The 21,833-nt window shown below is 53.1% G+C and overlaps 2 protein-coding genes across 8 annotated transcripts in view; both read right to left on the bottom strand.

Annotated features, from left to right (window-relative positions):
- ZNF74 (zinc finger protein 74) overlaps positions 1-21,833 on the bottom strand; it is a 182,051-nt gene that overhangs the window by 2,356 nt on the left and 157,862 nt on the right. The gene's annotated exons all lie outside the window — the stretch shown is intronic.
- Positions 304-21,833, bottom strand: part of MED15 (mediator complex subunit 15) — a 67,563-nt gene continuing 46,033 nt past the window's right edge. For 4 of the 7 annotated variants that reach the window (XM_066259901.1, XM_066259907.1, XM_066259905.1 and 1 more), the window contains exons 6-18: positions 19,595-19,821; positions 18,023-18,322; positions 16,800-16,907; positions 10,862-10,981; positions 5,819-5,955; positions 5,594-5,721; positions 5,240-5,374; positions 4,511-4,574; positions 3,514-3,580; positions 2,869-3,029; positions 2,600-2,766; positions 2,038-2,136; positions 304-1,327 (exon numbers count right to left, since the gene is read on the bottom strand). In XM_066259901.1, coding sequence (XP_066115998.1) covers positions 1,191-1,327; positions 2,038-2,136; positions 2,600-2,766; positions 2,869-3,029; positions 3,514-3,580; positions 4,511-4,574; positions 5,240-5,374; positions 5,594-5,721; positions 5,819-5,955; positions 10,862-10,981; positions 16,800-16,907; positions 18,023-18,322; positions 19,595-19,821 — 1,850 coding nt within the window. In that variant the 3' untranslated portion in view covers positions 304-1,190. The remainder of the gene's footprint in view (positions 1,328-2,037; positions 2,137-2,599; positions 2,767-2,868; positions 3,030-3,513; positions 3,581-4,510; positions 4,575-5,239; positions 5,375-5,593; positions 5,722-5,818; positions 5,956-10,861; positions 10,982-16,799; positions 16,908-18,022; positions 18,323-19,594; positions 19,822-21,833) is intronic. The other 3 variants (XM_066259903.1, XM_066259902.1, XM_066259904.1) reach the window with 3 other exon arrangements.

Here is a 21,833-nt window from a genome sequence, read left to right as displayed (position 1 = left end):
GCTTCGTCTCACAGCTCATGGGCGTGGCTAATTTTGTGCTGAACCTTGGCAGACAGGCCAGTTTCCCAGGCATCCCGCTGTTTCCTCTGTGCTACATGCCACTTCCAGTTCAGGGAACATAAACTTTACCAGAAACATGGAGGTGAACCAGGATGAGGCATCAACAGTCAGATGAGGATGAACTAAGGTCTGGGCATCCATGCCCCTCTCCAAGGTGGTGGACATGGCTCAGCCCTGACAACGTCCCTCACTGAACAGTGGGCCCCAGACTCATGGTGGGGGCAGAGTGACAAATTCATGACAAACACAGGAATAATAAATTTATTATAAGAACCACAGATGACATGGTAGTGCACATACAAAAAAGGGAACTCTTGTTACCAGAGGGTGAGCTGATGCCCCATCAGGAAGCCCTCACTCTGGAGTGGCTCTGAGGACACCAGGTCCGGAGGATGGTATCCTGACCCAAGAGCGAGCCCAACTAGTGCACACGGTGCCAGGGACAGAATTCCCCCAGATGCCTCTGCTCCCCAGCACCTCTGCAGTGCTGCGCAGGCCCTCAGGGCTTGAAGGGAAAATGCTGTGAGGTATGAGGTCCAGCTGGGAGTGGGGACTTGCAAACCACCCATAGGCCAGACTTCCTTCTGAGACGTGGCCTTGGGTCTGGGAACCTCCATAGCATGACCCACATGCCAGAGTGGCACACTCTGGCTCCAACTCTGTGATCAAAGAATTCTGTGTGTTTTAAGCATTTCCTATGTTCTCCATGTTCCCCAGAAGAAACAGGTTTGGTGTTTTCTGGCACACACAGGGGATCTAACAGGGCCTGACTTCTCCTCCACGATGCTGAGGAAGGACATGGGTCCTGCAGAAGCCAAAGGGACAGCAGCCAGAGGAGCGCAGGCCCAGGGGCACGTCCACCTCCCTGGAGAAACTCTCACCCCCACTACTGATGCAGCCAGCTCCGCAGCCACCTGTCCCAGTCCTGTACAAATGTGGGAAAATGTCTGGAAGGTCCCCAAGTCAGAGGATAAAAGCAGGAAAGCTAACCTAAGTCCAGGCTCTCTATGGGAGCCAACACCTAGAAATGTCCAACACGAGCTCTGTATCCTCTGTGGCCCCAACGAGGCTGCCGGCTGACCCTGTGGTCCCCGGTGGGCTGGCAGCCTGAGATGCAGCAGTGGTGGTGGCTAGGCAGCCGAAAGGCAGGCCTGCTGGATGCTCTGCGCCCAGGTGTTGAGCAGGGCTGTAACCGAGTGCTTGTCAGGGAGCTGCAGAAGCCTCGAGGTCATGCATCGGTGCACGGACTGCAGGAAGGGGTTGGCGTCTGCAATAGAGCAGTGGGCCTTGAGCACTGTACCCTCTGCCAGGAAAGCTGGCACTGTGCCTGGGCCCCAGCTCACACAAGCCACTCTCATTGGTGGAGGAGGCGTGTGTGGAGGAAACCTGCCCTCTCAAGCACTGGGCTGGCATCTGAGGGCACTTCACCCAGCCACAGATACCTGGGATGCCATTTCCCACAAACTGCTGGTGGCCAGAAGCTTTTCCAGGCCCAAATGTCACTGGAAAACTGGAACATGATTGGACCCAGAGCCCAGGGCTTTCCCTTAGGGAGAGCCTCAGGGTCCTAGTTCTGGTCCTCTGTGCACCAGGTCTGAGCCTTAGGGTGACTGTCCCCATCCCCATCAGTGAAAGTCTCTGGGCCTCTGCCTTAGAGCCACGTCACCCAGATGGGTCTCCATGAGCCTAAGCTCCTGCCTCTTCCCCCATGTCAGCCTTGCAGAGACCCAAAGCAGCGCTAGAACAAGTGGGTCTGCTCACTCCTCACCTATTGAACACAGGCGCCCTGCCGTTGCAGGACACGCAAAGGGACACAATGAGGGCAGAGACCCTTCTTTCTCCAGAGACTGCTGGGCAACCTGCTCTTGTCCACTAAGGGGAGGCCAGAGGAGTAGGGGCGGGGCCTCAGCTTTGGGGGCACATGGAGAAAACCCTGGGTCCCCAGGCAGCAGCTGTCCTCTTTCTTGGCTCACCCACCGTACTGCCACTGCCGATCAATCCACAGTGGGCTCTGGGCAGGGTAGTCGGCGGGCACACTGAGCTCCAGTGGTGGCACACTGGGGAGATCCTTGTCATCTGCAACACAAGAAGCTGTGCCTGTGATCCTGCCCCCCTGCCTCACAGCCCTCTTCCCACTGCAAAGCCTGGAAGTCTCTGACTCTGGGTCTCCCCAGGACCTCAGGCCAGCAGAGCCACACCTGGACAGAAGGGTGGGGCTTCCCTGGCAGGCAGGGGAGGGAGGAGAGGAGAGTGCATGGGCCCACAGTCCAGCCCTTGGTAGGTGCCCTGGGGCCAGGTGTGTGGGGATCAAGGAAGACAATGCAGACAGGCTCCTGAGAGGGACAATGGGACTGTGTGTGTGGGACTGTCATGTGAACCTGCGTGTCTGGGCCGCTGAGCACAGGCCAGGAGGGAGTGTAGTCCTGGGTGGGCCAGTTCTGAGGCAAGGCCTCCCCAACAGCGCCTGGGGACATGGTGGAGTCCTGGGGCTGTAGTGATGGGCTTATCCTCACTAGCCCCACCCTCCCTGGGTACTCACCCAGCTTGCATATGAGGTGGACGGTGCCATTGTTACTGCAGTGAGAAGGGTCCAAGTTCACCAGGAACTTGGGGTCTAATCTGGCCACCTCCCCCTGGAGCACATTGGGGATGCTCTGCCGCTCATCCTCTTCAAACTTACGCTTCCGGGTGTATACCACTGGTGCCCTGGAGGAGGCAACCATGGTGACCACGGTGACTGAACTAGGCTGTGGCCCATAGCCAGTCACCTGCTGCCGACCTTAAGGATAAGCCCTGGGCTGTACATACGTGATGGGTGGGCCGTGGATGGCTGTCATGGCTGGCACGAATGTGCGGTACAGGGAATGGTTGAAGACGGGCGAGCGGATATTGGCCAGGACAGCATCCAGGAGTGGCTGGCACAGGTACTGCTGCTTGGTTGGTGGTACCGGGGGTGGTGGGGGCGTGGGCTGGTACAGAATAGATGGGGTCAGAAGCCCCTCTTGGGAAGGCTCTCTAGACCCCAAGGCCCTCACCCTTATTCATAGCCAGACTTCCCAGGGCTTCCCCACCACCTCGAACTCCTGCAGACAAAGAAGGCCAATCCTGGACACATTCTCCCCAAGTCTACTTCCACTGAGGCCTGGCCTAGTGCTTGGTAAGTAGAGGCAGAATGCCACAGGCAGCTTAGGAAAACCCACAAGCCTGAGGGATGGAGAAAACACTGAGGCCACAGCTGAAGGGCTATTTCTCCCACAACTCCACCAACCACAGCAGACCTACCTGGAACACTCCAGGCAGGGTCCCCAGGCTGACTGGTGAGCCCCTCTGCCCACCCTGGGCTGTGAAGGCTCCTCCCAGCCTATGGTTCCAAGTTGCTTCTGGGTGAGCCCTGACATTCCTAGAGGTGCCTGCGGCCCTCTGAACCCCACCAGGCCCCAGCACCTCACTCACCACTGCCATGTCATTCTTGAGTTTCTCCAGGGCAATCTCACACTTTTGCAGAGTCTTCAGGGGGCACCTGTGTGGGAAGTGCATGTGGCTAACTCTGTGCTAGAAGATGGGGAGCTCTTGTGCTGAACTCAGACCCATCTGGGTTCCGCTGGACAGAGCCAGCCTGGGGGCCTTGGCTACTGGAACCCTTCACAGGAACGGCAGACAGTTGACCAGTTGTTCTCAGGCTTAGAGTGTAAGGCATGGTAGTCCTACCCCAGAGGCTGCTCAGTCCTGGTCGGCAGAACAAGGCACAGGTATGATGGGCCAAGGTGGCAGGACAAAGGCCCTATAACCCCAACGAGTCAACCCATTGAGCCTAACAGGCCCATCCTGCAGTGTCTACCATTCTGTCCAGAAAATCAAAACAGGGAAGACCTTTTGGAAGTAGAGCACAGCCTGAGCCAAAGTAAGTAACCAGTAACCCGAAGGCCAGTCCACATGCATAGTTCTGTGGCACTGGCCAAGCCCTAGCGCTAAGGAAAGGGCATGGTGCACTACTGAGAACCTGGAACTCCACTCTCTCTCTAGTGCTCCGAAAGGCACTGTCTTATTTCATTTTCACAGCTAATGCAGGTGAGCTGCAGCTGCCCCTTTTTCAGATGAGGTAACTGAGACACAGTTTGCTTGCCCAAGGCTACTGACAAGTCAGGGGAAAGGCTGCAAGTCAGACTGAGGCCTGTCTCAGCCAGCTGGACTAGTGAGGGCAACTTTGAGTCCAGATCTGGCCAATGACCCAATGAAATAGGGTAGAAGTTTGAGGGCCCAGCAGCTGCCTGCAGCTGGCCAAAGTGGAGGTGGGAGCTAGGAGCCCTAGCAGACACAACTAAGTGGAGCCTTGGGCCCCTTCTCTAAACTCTGCATTATCCCAGGCTGGTCCAACCAAGCAGCCAGGGGCCCTCCGTGAGCCGTGGCCACAGCACCACCCTCCCCCTGGGGGCCTGAGGACAAAGCTCACCGCTTGGAGGGGTCGGTCAGGATGTCCAGAAGGCTCTTCATCTTACTGAGGTCCTTTTTTCTGTCTGGAACAGAAGAGAGAATGCTGAGACACAGCCTGGGGGTCTGCAGACCCCAGCCCAAGCCCCATGCAGGCCCCACCCTCACCTTCATTCTTTTTTTTTTTTTTTTAATTTATTTATTCATTTTAGAGAGGAGAGGGAGAGACAGGAGAGACAGAGAGAGAGAAGGGGGGGGAGCTGGAAGCATCAACTCCCATATGTGCCTTGACCAGGCAAGCCCAGGGTTTCGAACAATCGACCTCAGCACTTCCAGGTCGACGCTTTATCCTACTGTGCCACCACAGGTCAGGCTCTTTTTTTTTTTTGTATTTTTCTGAAGCTGGAAACAGGGAGAGAGAGACAGACTCCCGCATGCGCCCAACCGGGATCCACCCGGCACGCCCACCAGGGGGCGATGCTCTGCCCCTCCAGTGCATCGCTCTGTTGCGACCAGAGCCACTCTAGCGCCTGGGGCAGAGGCCGAGGAGCCATCCCCAGCGCCCGGGCCATCTTTGCTCCAATGGAGCCTTGGCTGTGGGAGGGGAAGAGAGAGACAGAGAGAAAGGAGAGGGGGAGGGGTGGAGAAGCAGATGGGCGCTTCTCTTGTGTGCCCTGGCCGGGAATCGAACCCAGGACTTCTGCACGCCAGGCCGACGCTCTACCACTGAGCCAACCCACCAGGGCCTCACCTTCATTCTTGTCGATCTTGTTGATCATACGGCGTAGGGGCTCAATGTACTTGGAGAGCTGCTTCAGCTTGTCCAGGTACTGCTGTTCCTCAGCCTGGCTGGAACCCGCTGGGCTCATGACCGAGTTGGGGTTCACTGCAAGACACAGCCTGGTGAGCCCAGCCCAGCCACAAAGGCATGGCTCTCTGCTAACCCTCAGGTGGGGCACTCAAGCTCCGAAGGGTTTGAGTTTGCTCAGCCCCTTACAAGCAAGTCCTTGTGAGGGTGAGGGAGTCACTCTTAGCATCTAAACTCCCAGGGCTACATGTGGGTGACTTTGGGCTTCAGGCTATGCCCACCCTGGGCCGGACTTACCAGGCGTGTTTAAAGGTCCTGGAGAGGGTACACTGAAGTTCTGTGGGGTGCGCGCTGTCACTGGACTCTGGGAGGGCTGTGGCGAGGGGCTGGGCAGGAAGCTACTGGGGGATGGGGCAGGGCCGGAGCTGTAGCAAATGGACAGGGAGCGTTCTGTGAGCTGTGGGCACCGGGCAGGACCCTCCCTGTGCACAGGGCAGGGATGGGCACTCTGGCTGGGCCTACCTGACATTGGAGTTGGGCTGTGAGCTGGGCTGGCCGGGCTGTGGGGACGGCTGGGGAGGCGGGGGCATCGACTGCGGGGTCTGCACCTGCTGGCCCGGCGACGGTGAGGACAGCATGGTGAGGCTGTTCTGGCTGACCTGGAAGGGGAGGGGGCTCAGCCTGCTCGCCTGTCACATGCTCTCACTCCCAATGACCCCTTGTTCCCACCGCCCAGGCTCGAGGACTCCACCTGTACTCTCAGCCTCCTTGTTCACAGCTTCACCGCACACCCTTGTCTTTCTTAGATGCCCTGCTTTTCAAGCATGAATATAGGCACACGCCCCACCTTGTGTGCACACACACACAAGCACACAGTTGCCAAGGCCAGTCTGGGTAGTCCTTGCTCCGTGGTGGAGGACCCATGAAGAACTGGGCCTTCTGTGCTGGAACAAGACATCCCCATGTTCCTGCCCCCATGGGTATGGGAGACTAAGGAACAGGAGGCCAGGAAAGGCTATGATCTTGGATGTGAGTTCTCTTCTATGGGCCCTGCTCTGTGACGATGAGACCATCTTCCTGTGTGCTCCCACGAGCTCCCCCAGCCTCCCAACCACAGGGGGAAACGGAGTCTTGCACTTAATGAAAGCAAGCACAGCCCTCTCCAATATGCCTCACCTGGGGCTCCTCAGTCTGGACCTGCAGGTCCCACTGCAAGAGGTGAGTGGCTCGGTGTCATTCCCAGAAGCCGTTTCCTTGTCTGCAGAGCTGGAGCTCACTCTACTCCCTGCAGTCCTCATTGCGGACACAACAGAGTCAACTGTACCACTGTCATCACTAGAAAATGCCCTATTCACCTGTGAATACCACAGGATGAAATCACACCACTCCAGGAAGCAGGGACAAGGGTGAGTGAAACAACCACTTCCCACAGAGAAGTTCAAGATGGCACCTCCGTGTGGTGAGGTCAGCTATGGGGAAATACCTGCCTGCCAGCCCTGGGTAACTTGCCTCTCCTAGAATGAACCCCACAGAGAACAGCCTTGCTCAATGCTTGGTGATGGTGGCATGAAGGCCCAGCTCCTCGACACATCAGGATCCCCCCAAAGGCCTTGCCAGCCTCAGCACTCCCAAGGGTTGGCAGCTGCTTCTCCCATAGTCTAGTCAACCTCCTGCACTTTAAGCATCTCCTCAGAGCCTGCTTTCTATAGCCCAGCGCACAGCCACCTCCTGAACCATCCAGTTCTACAGAGCAACTCCGTCCTCTCCCAGGGCACTTTGGACGCTGATGCCATCACACACTCCACACTCGGGTGCTGGGGGTACTGGGTTAGGGTCACTTGGAATGGACTGCTGCATTCCAGCCCTCTTGTCAGGGGCCAGGAAGAAACATCTGGAGGAGCCCAGGTCCCACCAGGAAAACAAGATGCCACCCATCTCACCTGCCTACCCCACTGGCCGGGCAGGGCAGGCTTGGGGCCCAGCCCGTTCTCCTGCACAGCCTGAACCAAGCTCCAGGAGAAAAATGTCCTTCCCTCCTTTGTTTCCTATCCATCCTACTGAGTATGCAGGACAGAGCTCTAGGGGGCACAGAGGCCACATCACGACACTTCCGACATGGCTGGCCCAGAGAAGCACAAACCCAAGCCGGAATGGGCTGTCCCCACTCCCTGTGACCAGGCCTTCAGCCAGGAGTGGAGGGGCTGGAGTGAGGGAGGTTGAGGGGAGCAAAACGTTTCCATGTGTCTCATTTTGACATCAGCAGGACACAAACAGGGCGGGGGGAGCACAGTGTGCTGAGGTGGACCAAACGCAAAAGCTTCTCATGTGCAGGACTCACCCTCACAATGCCTAGATGTACTGAGTCCGGGGACTCCTGGTCTCTGCACTGGAAAATAAGCTCTGGAATCTACCCAAGTGCCAATAAACTCCCAGGAGTAGGAAGGTGAACAGGTCAACTCAGAAAAGTCCATTCACAGTACCAAGGAAGGGAAGCAAAGGCCTACAGCCCTACCGTAGACCCAGCCTGTCAGGCATGGGCACCCTCCATATAAAGCCCTGCGCCTCACCTGCCCCTGAGCCCCAACCTTTCCCTGACTCCAACCCACTGCCAATCCGCCCTACAGTCCCTGAAGCTGCTTCCTGCCTCACCCTCTTCCTGCCCACTGGTCCAACCCCTTCACCTGGCCTCCCTTGACCACCTGGGCCCCACTTGCTCCCCACCTGCCCCAGAGAAGTGCTTCAGCCTCTGTTCAAGCAGCTGTCCCTTCTAGAACGTGGTCAGCTTTTGTCTGTAGCCTAAAGCTGGTGCTTCTCTAAAGAGGAATGAGGTGGCTGCTGACAGGAGGCCACAGCAGCGGGGAAGCCACTCCACAGTTTGCTTCCCACCTGTGTCTGACACTGTACAGGGTGGGCAGGATGAGGTTTACAGCTGAGAGCCCACACACTCAGCACCCAGACCATGGGGAAATAGGGTGCACTTTGCCCACACCTTCTGCTTTTGGGTGCCCTGGAGCCACCGAATGTGTACAGCTCCCCGAGGCACAAGACAGAGGGTCTAAGAAATAGTGAGGAACAGCCGGCCCAGGCTGCAGGCGCAAGCTCAGTGGTTCTGCCTCTTCCCCAAGCCCGCCTCTTGTGTCCATCCCTGGGCTCTGCTGCACTGACCACTGTGGCCACCACTCACAAGGCTGCTAAAGGAAACCCCTTGGCCTTTGACATCTGAACCAGATCATTTTGCATCTGACAGCTCCTTTGAAAAAATGCACAATTCCTGTTGGCAGCAAACATTACCCCTTACAGGCCTTGAGGATGCCTCTCCTGGCACCAGCGCTGAGAGGACCAAGGCTCCCAGGATTCCAGAATCCAGTCACCAACGACACACCTGGGATGGGAAGCAGCCACCCAAAGGCCCAAGTCAAGAAAAAACTGGCCTAGTGAGACCCCTGGCCTTCAGGTTTATGCTGGGTCCAACTGGCATCTGGGACAGAGGAAAGTGAGACAGCTGTGCTCCCTCAGCTCTGTGAGGAGCCCATCTGGACAGCTGTGCTCCAGCTCCGCATCTTTCACCTCTCCGGCACTCTGCCACAAGCATGGGCATGTCCATCACAGCTCCTGGCAAAGCCATAGAATGCTGCACCTCCCAGGGAAAAAAGCTTGAGTGCCAGCCCATCACCTGCACATCACACACAGGAAGCAAAGCTCAGAGGGATGTGACTTAGTTAAGGTCACATGGCTGGGGTGGGGGGTGAGCCCAGGCACCTCAGCACCATTTGCTTCCTAGGGAAAGCAAGGATAAGTGGAAAGGGAGCCTGCAGGGAGCAGGATGGAAGGCAGGGTGGGTACAGAGAGCATGTGAAGGGCAAGCAACCAGAAGCACACAGGCGGCGGGGCCGGAGGGCATCAAGGCGGGTCTGAGGAGCCTTGTGCTGCAAAGAAACGTCAGAGGAGGCTGGCGGCACCCTGCACTCCAGCCCTCATGGGACCACCCGCATTCCCCAGACATCCCTGGAACCACCCCATGCTCCTGGTCTCCTGCACGCCATGTGTTTCTAGAGTCACTCTCCAGAGCAAATTGGGTTTCACTGTGTAGCCACCTGCTTACACCAACCACAGAAGTATTGGGACAGGAATCCATGTCACCCCCAACTCCTATGCTAGGGGCACTGAGTCCTGCATGTGTCTGGCACATAATTCTGCTTGGTTAGGCTATCCTTATCCACGAAGCATCTGCACCACAACATGAATATGCAGCCAGGGGACAGGGCTTGGCGAAGAGGCGGAGACGAGGGAGCTTTGTCTCAAGAATGGCTGATGGAAGAAGAGCTGATTTTCTATTCTGCCTGTTTTTCTGAACCCATTTTGTTACCAAAGGTAAGAAGAAAATTGAACAGGCACAGTAGATGCTGAAGCACATCTCGCTGTGGGCTATGTGCAGGCTGCTGGAGGTAGACAGCAGCCACACAACATGCCACATGGACGTGCCAAAGTCTGGAGGTGCTGGCTGCTGAGAACTTAGGCAGGACAGCAGCGGCGACTATGGAACCAGCTAAGGCTAGCCGAATGCCCAAGGTATGCCTAGCCCTGTGGGGAAGGCGGGGTAGGGTTGGGAGAAAAGCAGGTTTAAACCCTGGAAAGGTCAGGGAAGGGCAGGAGCAACTATCTGTTAGGATTAGAGATGCATCTTCCTTACAACAGAAAATGAATATTAAAGTTTTGGCAAATCTGAGATTTTTACAGCAAACCCACTAAAATGGAAAAGTCCCTAAGATTAGGAAACCTCATCTCTATTTTATTCTCAGAATCTTGGAATGATGCCTGGCTTATGAAATGCATGTGACTATTTGTTGAACAAATATACCATAGAAGAATTTCAATTTTCCTACCATAATGAAGAACCAGAAATTCATATCTCTGAAAACTTGTTATGTACACACACTCTTTAACCCCCTAGAAAATAAGTGTGTGTGCTAAGATCTATACACAGTGCACTCTAGAATAGCATCTTCTGCCAATTTTCCCTTCCATGGACTGACTTGAGTCAGTCTGATCCGTGCTGTCCAGTGTGACAGTCATTAACTTCCCCATGGGGCGACTGGGCACTTGAAATGTAACTTGAGTTCCAACCGACTATAACCTGAGGAACTGAACTTTTAGTCTATTTAATTTAATTAATATAAACATAAACAGCCATGTGAGGCTAGTAGCTATAGAATTAGACAGCACAGCCCTAGAAAGCAAAACTATCTGCTTAGCTACTGTTTTATTTTACCACAAAAATAACACCACCACAAACTACCTAAAACGCTAACATTTTTAAAAGGTATTTTGCTCCCACACTCTCCAGAAAATGAAAACATCAGAACTATCCAAAACATTAAAATAAAAATAAGCCCAGATATTTACTCACATCCCCTCAAGAAACAAGCTGGGTTTGGCCTCATGTAAGCTTGGGTAGGCACTCTGAGAGCCACTGTGAAGGAAGTCACAGAGATTACAGTGTGCCTTACAGAGGCACTCAGAGGACCCCAAGCTTCCCAGGGGCCCTGGGCACCGCCCCGTAAATACCTGTGCTGAGGGCTGTCCGCCCAAAGGGATGGAGCTTGACTGGACGGCAGACACGGTGGTGGTGGGCGGGAACCGGGCTCTTACTTGCATCCCACCTTGGGCCAAGGCTGCGGCAATCATCTTGAGGACAGAGGGACAACAGACAAGGTGATCGCAACAAAGAAACGCAGTGCAGGGGCAGGTGGAGAGGGGTGTGCAGCCTCTGTGTCAAGGAGCTCCTTGACAAGGGTGAGGGGCCTTCAGGGGCTGGGGCAGCCTGGCCTACATGGTCAAGCCTAAAGCAGAGGCCCATCTGGGCTTCAGGAATCTAGAGGAGCCGTTAAGAATGCTATCTCCAGAGTTTTCTGTTCTGTTGTCTGTACTCCTTTGACAAGCCTCTGATTACTGAGGCTTCAAGGCCAGACCTCAGGGGCCAGGGTTGGTGTTTCTGGAAGACCAGGCTCCTGGAACAGACTGTGAAACAGTCACTCCACCAAAGATAGTTAGGAGAAGTCAGCTGTCATTAAAATGGAGAAAGAGACCAGGTAAGCTGCTCACAGCACCTTTCCTTCCGAAGAGTATGCCGCCTGATGAAAACAGCTCCGAGAGCTTGAACTCAAACTGTCCTCTCCCCAGCATCTAAGTTTCCAGCAGGGAACTGGTTTATACCTAAAATCAGGAGCAGGTGGGCGAAGGAAGCCTGGGACTCCGCCTGAAGCCTAGAGCTCATGGAGGTACACCTCCCCCAGGTACATGGGTCAGGCCTGTCCCTAAATACACAAGAGAACTCCAGACTCCAGAATTCCAGCACAGACTGGACTGACCACTGTCCTCATCAACTTACACTTCTGAAAGCATCAAGACAGCACTGTCGGGGGTCAAGGCCTGCCTTGCACTGATGGGAACTGGTTGTTTCCTGAGGCCTGGTCACTCTCACTGGGCTCTGCGTTGGGGATGGAGAACAGGCTTGCACACACTCACAAACTAAAACAGTTCAGGCTTCAGAGAGAAAGTGGGATGATCCATGAAAAAATAAAACGTTTGCCCGAAGAGGCCGTGAACCAGCCCACGAAGCTGAAGCGGTATTAATGGCCAGTCCATGTGGCGAGGCGTGACAGGACAGGGTTCCGAAACAAGGGAAAGGTCCGGCAGAAGGCCTCTGGCATCACAAGTGTGTCCCACACTCACATTCATGGGTCACATGCAGTAGGCATTGCAAGCTGGGGGTGACACCAGCAGCAGCAGATTCCAATCTGAACTTTCCAATAGCTGTAGGAATGGGGTGGCCCTCACAGAGGGCTGGGAGCACACTTCCTGCAGCCACTCCAACAGAACTTTCTGGGGGTGGGGGACAAGGAAGCCATTTTGATGTCTGCCAAAACATGAGCCTGATCCACAAGAGCCTGCCACTCACCACCCTATTAGACACAAAGTGGGATGTTAGTGAGGGTGTGAGGAGAGGAAGCCCCGGGAAAACACGGTTCTTTCCCAGAAGGCTCACTCTCTGAGCCCAGGGTGGGGCTGAAAGCAACTCTCTCCTGAGTGCAGCTCTCATCCCATGGTCAGAGGCGGGTAACGGTGAACAGTGTCCATTACAACCCTCGACGCACTGCACTTGGAGGAGCCCACCTGAGCCCAGCGGCCACTCAGCGTGTTCCTTCCAGAGGGAGAAGGCCTGGCAGTAAGTCAAGTGGTATGAATTGCAAACTTTTTCCAGGAAGAAACAAAAGTAATAAGGAATGAAAGCTTAAATCTAATTTGCTGCTCAGATTTTCCTGTAACTGAGAACTCCTGGGAGGAAAACTTTGTTTTCTTTTCACCACAAATTCTAATGACGCAGCAGTAGTGTTCACAGGATCAGATGAGCTAGGCAGTGAACACCCAGCAACTCTCTCCCATTCTCCTGAGTGCCTAAATTTCTCTACCTCCCAACACACACACATCCACCCAGAAAGGCTCCATCTGAGGGCTGCGGGCCTGGCTACTCCATGGTCACTGGGCAGGAGAGGCCAGAGGGAGGAGAAAGGGGTCCATTCAGGGCAGCACATCATGGAACTGTCTTCGATGATAATTCTTTGTAATTTAAGAATTGTAGGCCCTGGCCGGTTGGCTCAGCGGTAGAGCGTCGGCCTGGCGTGCGGGGGACCCGGGTTCGATTCCCGGCCAGGGCACATAGGAGAAGCGCCCATTTGCTTCTCCACCCCCCCTCCTTCCCTCTGTCTCTCTCTTCCCCTCCCGCAGCCAAGGCTCCATTGGAGCAAAGGATGGCCCAGGTGCTGGGGATGGCTCCTTGGCCTCTGCCCCAGGCGCTAGAGTGGCTCTGGTTGCGGCAGAGCGATGCCCCGGAGGGGCAGAGCATCACCCCCTGGTGGACAGAGCATCGCCCCTGGTGGGCGTGCCGGGTGGATCCCAGTCGGGTGCATGTGGGAGTCTGTCTGTCTCTCCCCGTTTCCAGCTTCAGAAAAATACAAAAACAAAAAAAGAATTGTAGTTAAGTTTCCATATACCAAAAGAACAATATTCCAAGATAAAAATACAGAGACTGTTTGGAAATGGGGGCACATTTTGTTCTGATGTTGATAAAATTTAGGCAAGAAACAGAAGTAAGGGCAGCTATCCTGTGTACCCTAGTAAATCCCACTGGGGTGACGGTGACACAGATGTAAGGGCAGCTATCCTGTGTACCCTAGTAAATCCCACTGGGGTGACGGTGACACAGATGTAAGGGCAGCTATCCTGTGTACCCTAGTAAATCCCACTGGGGTGACGGTGACACAGATGTAAGGGCAGCTATCCTGTGTATCCTAGTAAATTCCACTGGGGTGACAGTGACATCAGTTTTCTCACTTACATGAATAATGTCAGATACGAGAGCCAGGCATATATAAAATGGGGCACCAAAACCCTAAACTCAGCCCCTGGTTGAGCTCTGGCCACCCACTGTGCCACAGCACCACGGAGTGTTCGAAAAGGTCCCTCTTTTCTGCTCTGAGGGGTAGAGATGAAAGGTATGGAGGGCTGCCATCTCAGGCCAATCACAACACTATTTCCACAGAACCAGCATCTGCCTCTGCATGCAGCAGCTCACATATGCAAAGCTGCAACACGTGGTCACTGTGTCCTGATGTCAAATGCATCTGCACCACACAGGAGTCCTAGCTTGCATCTTTGAACTCCTGGTAGAAGAAGCATCAGGAAACAATCCAAAACCCAGTCATGCATCAGGACATGCATCCCTGGTAACAGCAAACAACTGGGAATAATCTTAGGATCCAAGAAAAGGCCAGTAATTATTGACAGCAGGACACATTCATAAGAGGAACACTACCAATAAAATAATGTTGACTCAACAAAAGAAGAAAAAAATTAAAAGAAAAAGAATAAGTTGACTGAGAGTCTTTAATTGTAGAACACTGTACTTCTCTGGTAACAGAACCAGGATATAAGCCACACATAAACCCTATGTCTACCTTATGACCTTAACTTTGTGAGAACTGGGAAGATGCTAAACGTTTCTTCTGCTCTGAAGTATTTCCCTTACTTACAGTTCTCTCAACTACCCATCTTCTATAGTCACCACAGTTTTAAACACAGTTGGGGACAGAGTATCTCTAGCTTTGTCTTGTCTATTGTGCCACCCCAGGTTATAAAGGAAGGCTGTGTATCCAGAGATCCCTCCAGGAGGGCTTGTCCCAGCCTGGGGACCCTGCTACTAATAGAACACAGGGATGCTGGCCAACTGGCCTCCATGAAAGTGCACTGCTGGCCACGTGCCCAGAGACAAACCAGCAGACCAGAGGCAGACAGTGGCCAGGGTCGTGCATCTGGGCGGAGACACTGCACACACACTTGCACACCCAGGCTTCAAGAACACTCCCTCTGCTATCTGCACCTAGGAATCCCACCACAGGCCACAAGCATGGGGTGGGGGGATCTCACATACCCTGCCTGATGCTGGTCTGAGACATGAGAATGAGGTGAACATTGAGACAAAAATAAAACCTTAACACGCATTCCTCATAAAACCAAACCCACCCATAAATATTTAACTGGTGTTCCCCTTCATCCTCCCCAGCTACCAGAGTCCCCTGTGAAAAGAAGAGGCCCAGACCCCTGTAGCCCTGCCCGTCAGCAGCCCCATTCGCCCCACCCAGAGGGGAAAAAGGTTACAAATCAAGGTTACGCTAGATGTGACAGAGCCCATGGCTGAGTCCACAGCCAAGCTCCCAAGATGGCTGGACTGGGCCTCCAGCAGAGGCCAAGAGCAGAGTAACTACTGGGAAAAGCAGCGATACACACATGCTCCCTGCAAGGTACTGAGTACACACACTGTGTCTGCTTTCGGAAGGTGGAGAAGTGCCAGGGAAGCTATGGAGAGCACAGCTCCTTGAGCTAGAAGCCTAGAAATAAACCAGCAGGATGTGCTCAGACCATCGGAACACAGCAACTGTTCTATGGCAGCTCATTCCCAACTACCAAGAAATGGGATGGAAAAGGACGTTCTGCTTCAGGACAGCCCAGAGCAAGGGAAAAAATGCCACGCCTCTCACTTTCCTACTAGACTGGACCTGAGAACCAGAAGTTTCTACTAAGAATGGTCCTGGAACAGAGGAGAGAGGGTCATAAAGTGACAAGGACAGTGGCTTCTGTGGGCTGAGAGGGTCATGGTTCTGACCATGCACCACCTCCTTCTCTGCATGAGATGCCAGGAGGAGGGTATCTTAGGAAGCCTGAGGACAAGCACAGGGCACATAGTGGTGGCAGAAGAGGTGGACTTTAAACTCGTTACACAGGCAGCCAGCCCCCTCCCCAGCTAGAGATGTGAAGTCCATGGTGTGTTTTGCACAAGACCATGTCTGGGGGCAAGCTGGTGACATAGGGAACTCTGGGCCAGGGTTCATTGGAGGCTGCCAGGCTGGCTCAGCCAAACACCTTAGGCCCATCTGTCGGCAAGTTTCTCCTCAGGCAGCTTCCCATTATTCCAGCAGTGCAGCTGGGACCATGAAGGACTGTTACTGAGCCTCCCCCACAGTGAAATGTCATCTGACACGGAGGAACACACCAAATCCCAGAAGTGCTCGACATGTGGACCTGTGCTCCAGACGGAGCTCGGCACACTCGCAGATAACAGGTGGGACAGGAGCGCAGTGTGGCCCAGGGTGGCTGTAGTCTCTGCACATCAACCAGTATGTCTGCTCCATGCAAAGCCAACACTCTCTTCTGAGCCAGGACTATCAGTGCTCCTACCACTAGGTGGTGAGAGGGAGCACCGAGGCCCCAGCCCGGATGGATATCTCCCCACCTCAGCACCAGCATGAGGGAAAGGGGGGTGTCTATGGAGAAGTCACAGGGCCAGTCTCCAACCCCCAGGAACCAACGAGAATCTGGCCTCTACTAGGATCGGCAGGGCAAGGCGTCTTTCATTCCATTGACATCCAATACACAGAAGGTGGATGTGGCAGACCTGGGGCACACTTCCCAGCACAGGGGGTCAGCCAGGTAGGGGACCACAGTGAGAGTCCTCACTGTCAGCTGGGCCAGATGTCATCATTGTTGTGCTCTTCCTAGTTTCTGGAGAGCTAGTGTCCACTCCCTGCCAGCCCCACACTCAGAGCTGAGGCAACCAGGAGACTGCAATGCTCCTCTCTCTCCTGACTGGTCTCAGAAGAAGGGAAGATAAAGACATTAGAGGAAGGAGAGGTGGGAATGACACATGCACTACGCAGCTGAGGGACCCAGATATGATCAAGCAGAGCTGACCACCCTATGACCTCAGGGACCAGCTCCAGGAAAGCTGTCATCTCGCAAAGTGCCAGGAAAAGAGGTGCCCACGCTTTACCAACCTGGCCCCTGATCCAACCAGGACCCCTGCCACAGAGCGCTGGAAATCCAGCTCCATTCTCAAGTGCACATGCACCTGCTAGCAACTACGGAAGCCCTTGGCTCTGATGGCCCTCACCTGGACTCCAGAACCCACTATCTGGGGGGCCTGAGCTGTCGGCACTGCTGGCTGCTGCTGCACCTGGGGCTGCACCTGCGGTTGCTGCACCACCATCGGAGCTCGGACCTGAGGGAGGAAGGGAGAATGCGATTTGGAGCCACAGAGAGAGAGCACCCACTATTTCTAAGGGAGCTCTGAATCTCAAGCTTTCCAATTAGAAGGAGGATGGGATCGTTATCAGTTGGCTTGTTATGTCGCCTTACTGGCTGTTCCTTATCCCTTAGCCCATCAGAAATGTCTCCCATCAGCCTGGCTCTGAGTTGGCACAGCCGAGCCCCACCTCCTCTAACTCTGGCAAGAAGTACAGCCTTCCCAGTGAAATGTCACCGCTAGCCACCAATGCAAGCAAAGTAACGGCTCCAACAGCACAGCCTGCTCAACCTCTGGGCCAGTCACACTGACAGTCTACAAGAGTCCCAAAGCCCTGATGCTTCAAAGGAAACCAATAGCAGGCTGGCTCCTAGGTGACAGGTGTGCTCATACCCACTCCTCACAACTATCCCCAGCCTTCCAGTTTGCCCTTGTGGGCCTCCTATTCACCTGCCACTCAGTTCAGGCATGGCATATACGAAGTGAATCAAAAATAGAAAAGGCCAGGGAAGTGAGCCAAAAACCAAAACAAAACATTTAAAACCCCTTGATGCAGATACTCCTAACTTAATGACAATATTCTGTCCTCTGCATAAATGTCACTGACTGGATTTGCTCTGTACAGAGATGCATAATGAGACTAAAAGTAACATTTGCATTAATACCCCCCTCAGAAATACGGTAATGACAGGGATCTTTCAGCAGAAACATGGAGCAGCTAGTAAACCACCATGGATGCTCAATGGAGGTGACAAGTCCTCCCCACAGTGAGAATGCATGTGCTGCCGTCCAACTAATCATTCACAATCCTAAAACGCCCATGGCCACCGCCAAATCAGCCATCCTGCTCAGAAGACAAACTGCTACTCAAGTAGCACAGGCACCCCTGTGCAGGGTGCAGCAGCTTTTGGAACGCACACTCCTTTGCTGAGCCAGACGTGGAGGCCAGCGTGTGAATGCCACCTGAGTCCCAGTGCTTGCAGAGAGGACATGCCATCTATAGCCAAGGAGCCCCTGAAACAGCTAATGGCCACCAGCTGCATGCAATGCTAGAGAAGAGCTACGACCCACTATGAGTCACAGGTACTCACAAGTTTCAGTTGTGGTTGGGTGTACAGCATCTGTCCAGGGAGGGCTGGAGCCTGCGACTGTGGAGGGAGCTGCGATGGTTGGTTCTGAGCAACTGGTGGTTGCTGGGACTGTGGAGGGGGCTGGTGGTGCTGTGGGTGATGCATCTGCTGCAGCTGCTGCGGCAGGGACTGGGAGGGGGCAGGCTGCGGCTGCTGCATTGGTGGCTGCTGTATAGGCGGCTGGGCCTGCAAAGCCTGCTGCTGCTGCTGTTGCTGCAGCTGCAACTGTGCCATCCTCTGTAACTGCTGCTGCTGCTGTATCTAGGGGCAGAACAAGCAGCACTCTGTCAACCCATCGGCCTCTGGGCTCTGTGCCAGCCTTGCCCCCAGGAAGCCTGCCTGAGCTGCTCTCATGTGGGGTGGAGGGAGCACTTCGCACAGGACATGGAGGACACACCAAGAGTGTGCCTGTGCCCTGGCCACCCTTAGGCCTGAAAGGATGAAAGAAGATTCAAGGAAAATATCGGGAGGGTTTAATAAGAGGTGACATATGGGCGCAGCCCCATGACAGCTCGTATAAATGCTCAGGTGACGCAGATCTCTGAGGCCTCTCCGGAATGCCGCTTAGTCCTTACAGTGGTCAACAGGACCAGCTTCAGGAAGATGGCTCAAGTCTGCTTCTCAGGAATAGAATGAAAAGTGGGACTGAGGACTCACTGTCGGCTCGGAGAGTGGCCTCCGAGATCTAGGAGGGTGGCCTGTGGGCAAAGGAGTCAGCAAGCCAAGGCCTGGAAGAAGTGGAAAAGTAGGGGAGTGACCTCAGGGATTCCCTCCCTCAACCAAGAGCAGGCCTAACAACAGATACGTGACATGTCTGGATGCTGACTGTAAACTATGAGAGGAAGAAATTGTTTTCTTAGAAGTAGAGCTTTCATACAACACAGCCATGATGTGTGGAACACCAGGTGGAAGTTGATTAGTGCTGCATCCAGACACCAAACAAGCTCATGGGACTGCTCAGGCATTCTTGCATCTTAGGGTGTTCTCACTTTTTCTTTTTCTTTTTTTTGGTTGAGGTTTAGAAAGAGAGGAAGGAGAGGGAGAAGGAAAGGTGTGTGTGAAACATTGGCCTGTTGTTATACTTATTCATACCGTCGTCACTGGTTGATTCTCATATATGCACTAACCAGGGATCAAAACTGCAACCTAGGCATGTCGGGACAATGCACTAACCAACTGAGCAAACTGGTGAGGGCTTCTTCTCACTTTCTGACTGTTAACTCTTACATGAATCACTTGTACCAAGGGCCTCCACTGAGTCAGCCCACAGCACACAGTAGGCCTGCAGTTAAGACACTCAAGCCTGGCAGAGGAGCCCTCTTCATGAGATCACAGCACCTTCCTAGCAGGTCAGGGCCTCCTCCATATCACAGGCTCTGGGGGAAGCCCATGAAGAAGGAAGCTGAGGCACCAGATGTCAGGAGGATCTGCTGCTGGCTCTGGGTCCCTGTACCCAGCATGGTGGCTGGGGCATGGCCAGGGCTCAAGCTCCATAGGAAGGAGGCCAAGTATGGGAACAAGAGCACCTGGTACCTGTTGCTGGTTTTGGTGATGCAATTTAATCAGGTGCTGCTGTTGCTGCTGCTGCTGCTGGAGCTGCTGCTGCTGCTGCACCACTGCCTGGAACTGCTGCTGTATCGCATTCTGCTGAGCCTGAAACTGCTGCTGCTGCTGCTGCTGTTGCTGCAATGCCACCTGCTGCTGCTGGAACTGTTGCTGCTGCTGCTGCTGCAATGCCACCTGCTGGAGCTGCAGCTGGGCTGGAGACAAGACCCAGGAATCAGGCCCAGTTGTACAAGGCAAGCAAGAGCAAAGGCCCATCACCGAGCGCTGTGTAGACTGAGTGAGTGGTAAGAACGCCTGCTGCCCCACCCACCACAGGGTCTGAATAGATGTGATGGGAGCAGCATTTGTGTTGATTACGGAACTATCAGAAATTGCTCTATATTAAAGAAAAAATAAAAGGGCTAAGTCTTTTTTATTTTTTAAAAATTTTATTTATTCATTTTTTAGAGAGGAGAGAGAGACAGAGAGAGAGAAGGGGGGGAGGAGCTGGAAGCATCAATTCCCATATGTGCCTTGACCAGGCAAGCCCAGGGTTTCGAACTGGTGACCTCAGCATTTCCAGGTCGGTGCTTTATCCACTGCGCTACCACAGGTAAGGCTAAGGGCTAAGTCTTTTTGATGGCTAAGAGGCCCAGCCTCTGGTGACCACTAATCTACTTTCTATCTATGGATTTGACTATTCTGGCCATTTCAAATTAATGGAATCTCACAATATGTGGTCTTTTGTGACTGGCTTCTTTTGCTTAGCATTATATTTACAAGGTTTACCCATTCTGTGGCACACAGCAGTATTTCATTTCTTTTTATTGCCAAATAGGCTTCCACTATATAGATTTCCCACATTTGACTTATCAATTCATCAGCTATGGACTTTTGGGTTGTTTCTACTTTTTGGCTATTATGAATACTGCTAATATGAACACTCATTTATATAAGATTTCTGTGTAGCAGTTTCTTTTGGAGTGATGAAAAGATTCTAAAATTGATTGTGGTGATGGCTGCACAAATCTGTGAATACACTAAAAACTACCAAAGGTTTTATTGTAAATGTGTAAACTATATGATATGTGCAATCTATCTCAATAAAGCTATTAAGAAAAAAAGAATATAGAGGTCCTTCGTACATTTTGACCAGTTTTCACCTATGGTACCATTTTGTAAAATTATAACATTACAACCAGACTGTGTGCTCATGTGTGCAGGTGTGAATATTAAGTTCTATCCAGTTTTCTCACCTGAATAAATTCAGCCACCATCACAGTCAAGACACTGAACAATTCCAATACCACAGGGATCCTTAGTGGTGCCACCTCTTTCAGCAACACCACCCCTCCACCCCTGGCAACCACTAAGGGTCCTCCATTTCTGAAATGCTGTCATTGCAATAATGTTAGATAAGTGGGACCATACAGTATGATTAGCATTTTTCATTCAGCATAATTATCTGAAAATCATCCAGGTTATAGCATGTGTCAATAGCTCCCTCTTCCTTTCTTTTGTTTTTAACAGTTCCCTCTTTTTATTGCCAGGCAGTATTCCAAGGTAAAGGTATGGCAGTTTGTTTGGTCATTCATGCCATGAGGAACATCTGGGAGTGACTGCAGCTCTGGGCTTGAACATTCATGTACACAGTTTTGTGTGAACATAAGTTTTCGTTTCTCTGGGAGAGACGCCCAAGAATGAGACTGCTAAAAAAAAAGGCCCTGGCCGGTTGGCTCAGTGGTAGAGCGTCGGCTCCATTGGAGCAAAGATGGCCCGGGCGCTCGGGATGGCTCCTTGGCCTCTGCCCCAGGTGCTAGAGTGGCTCTGCTTGCGGCAGACGGATGCCCGGGAGGGGCAGAGCATCGCCCCCTGGTGGGCAGAGCGTCGCCCCCTGGGGGGCATGCCAGGTGGATCCCGGTCGGGCGCATGCGGGAGTCTGTCTAACTGTCTCTCCCCTTTCCTAGCTTCAGAAAAATACAAAAAAAAAAAAAAAAGGAGATTGCTAAGTTGTATGTTTAGTTTTTTAAAGAGCCATTTTACATTACCACCAGCAATGCATGAATGATCTTGTTTCTCCATCCACATCCTTGCCAGTGTTTAGTGTTGACAATATTTATTTGAACCATTCTGACAGATAGAAGAATTTTTAAATTTATCTTTTTGTTACAGACTTCTCTGACAGAAAATACTATGTATATGGCAGTAATATTTTGAAATTGTTGAG

This window comes from Saccopteryx bilineata, chromosome 2 (genome assembly GCF_036850765.1).
Source record: "Saccopteryx bilineata isolate mSacBil1 chromosome 2, mSacBil1_pri_phased_curated, whole genome shotgun sequence".
Classification (NCBI taxonomy): Eukaryota; Metazoa; Chordata; class Mammalia; order Chiroptera; family Emballonuridae; genus Saccopteryx; species Saccopteryx bilineata.
This window is presented reverse-complemented; position numbering and strand designations above follow the sequence as displayed.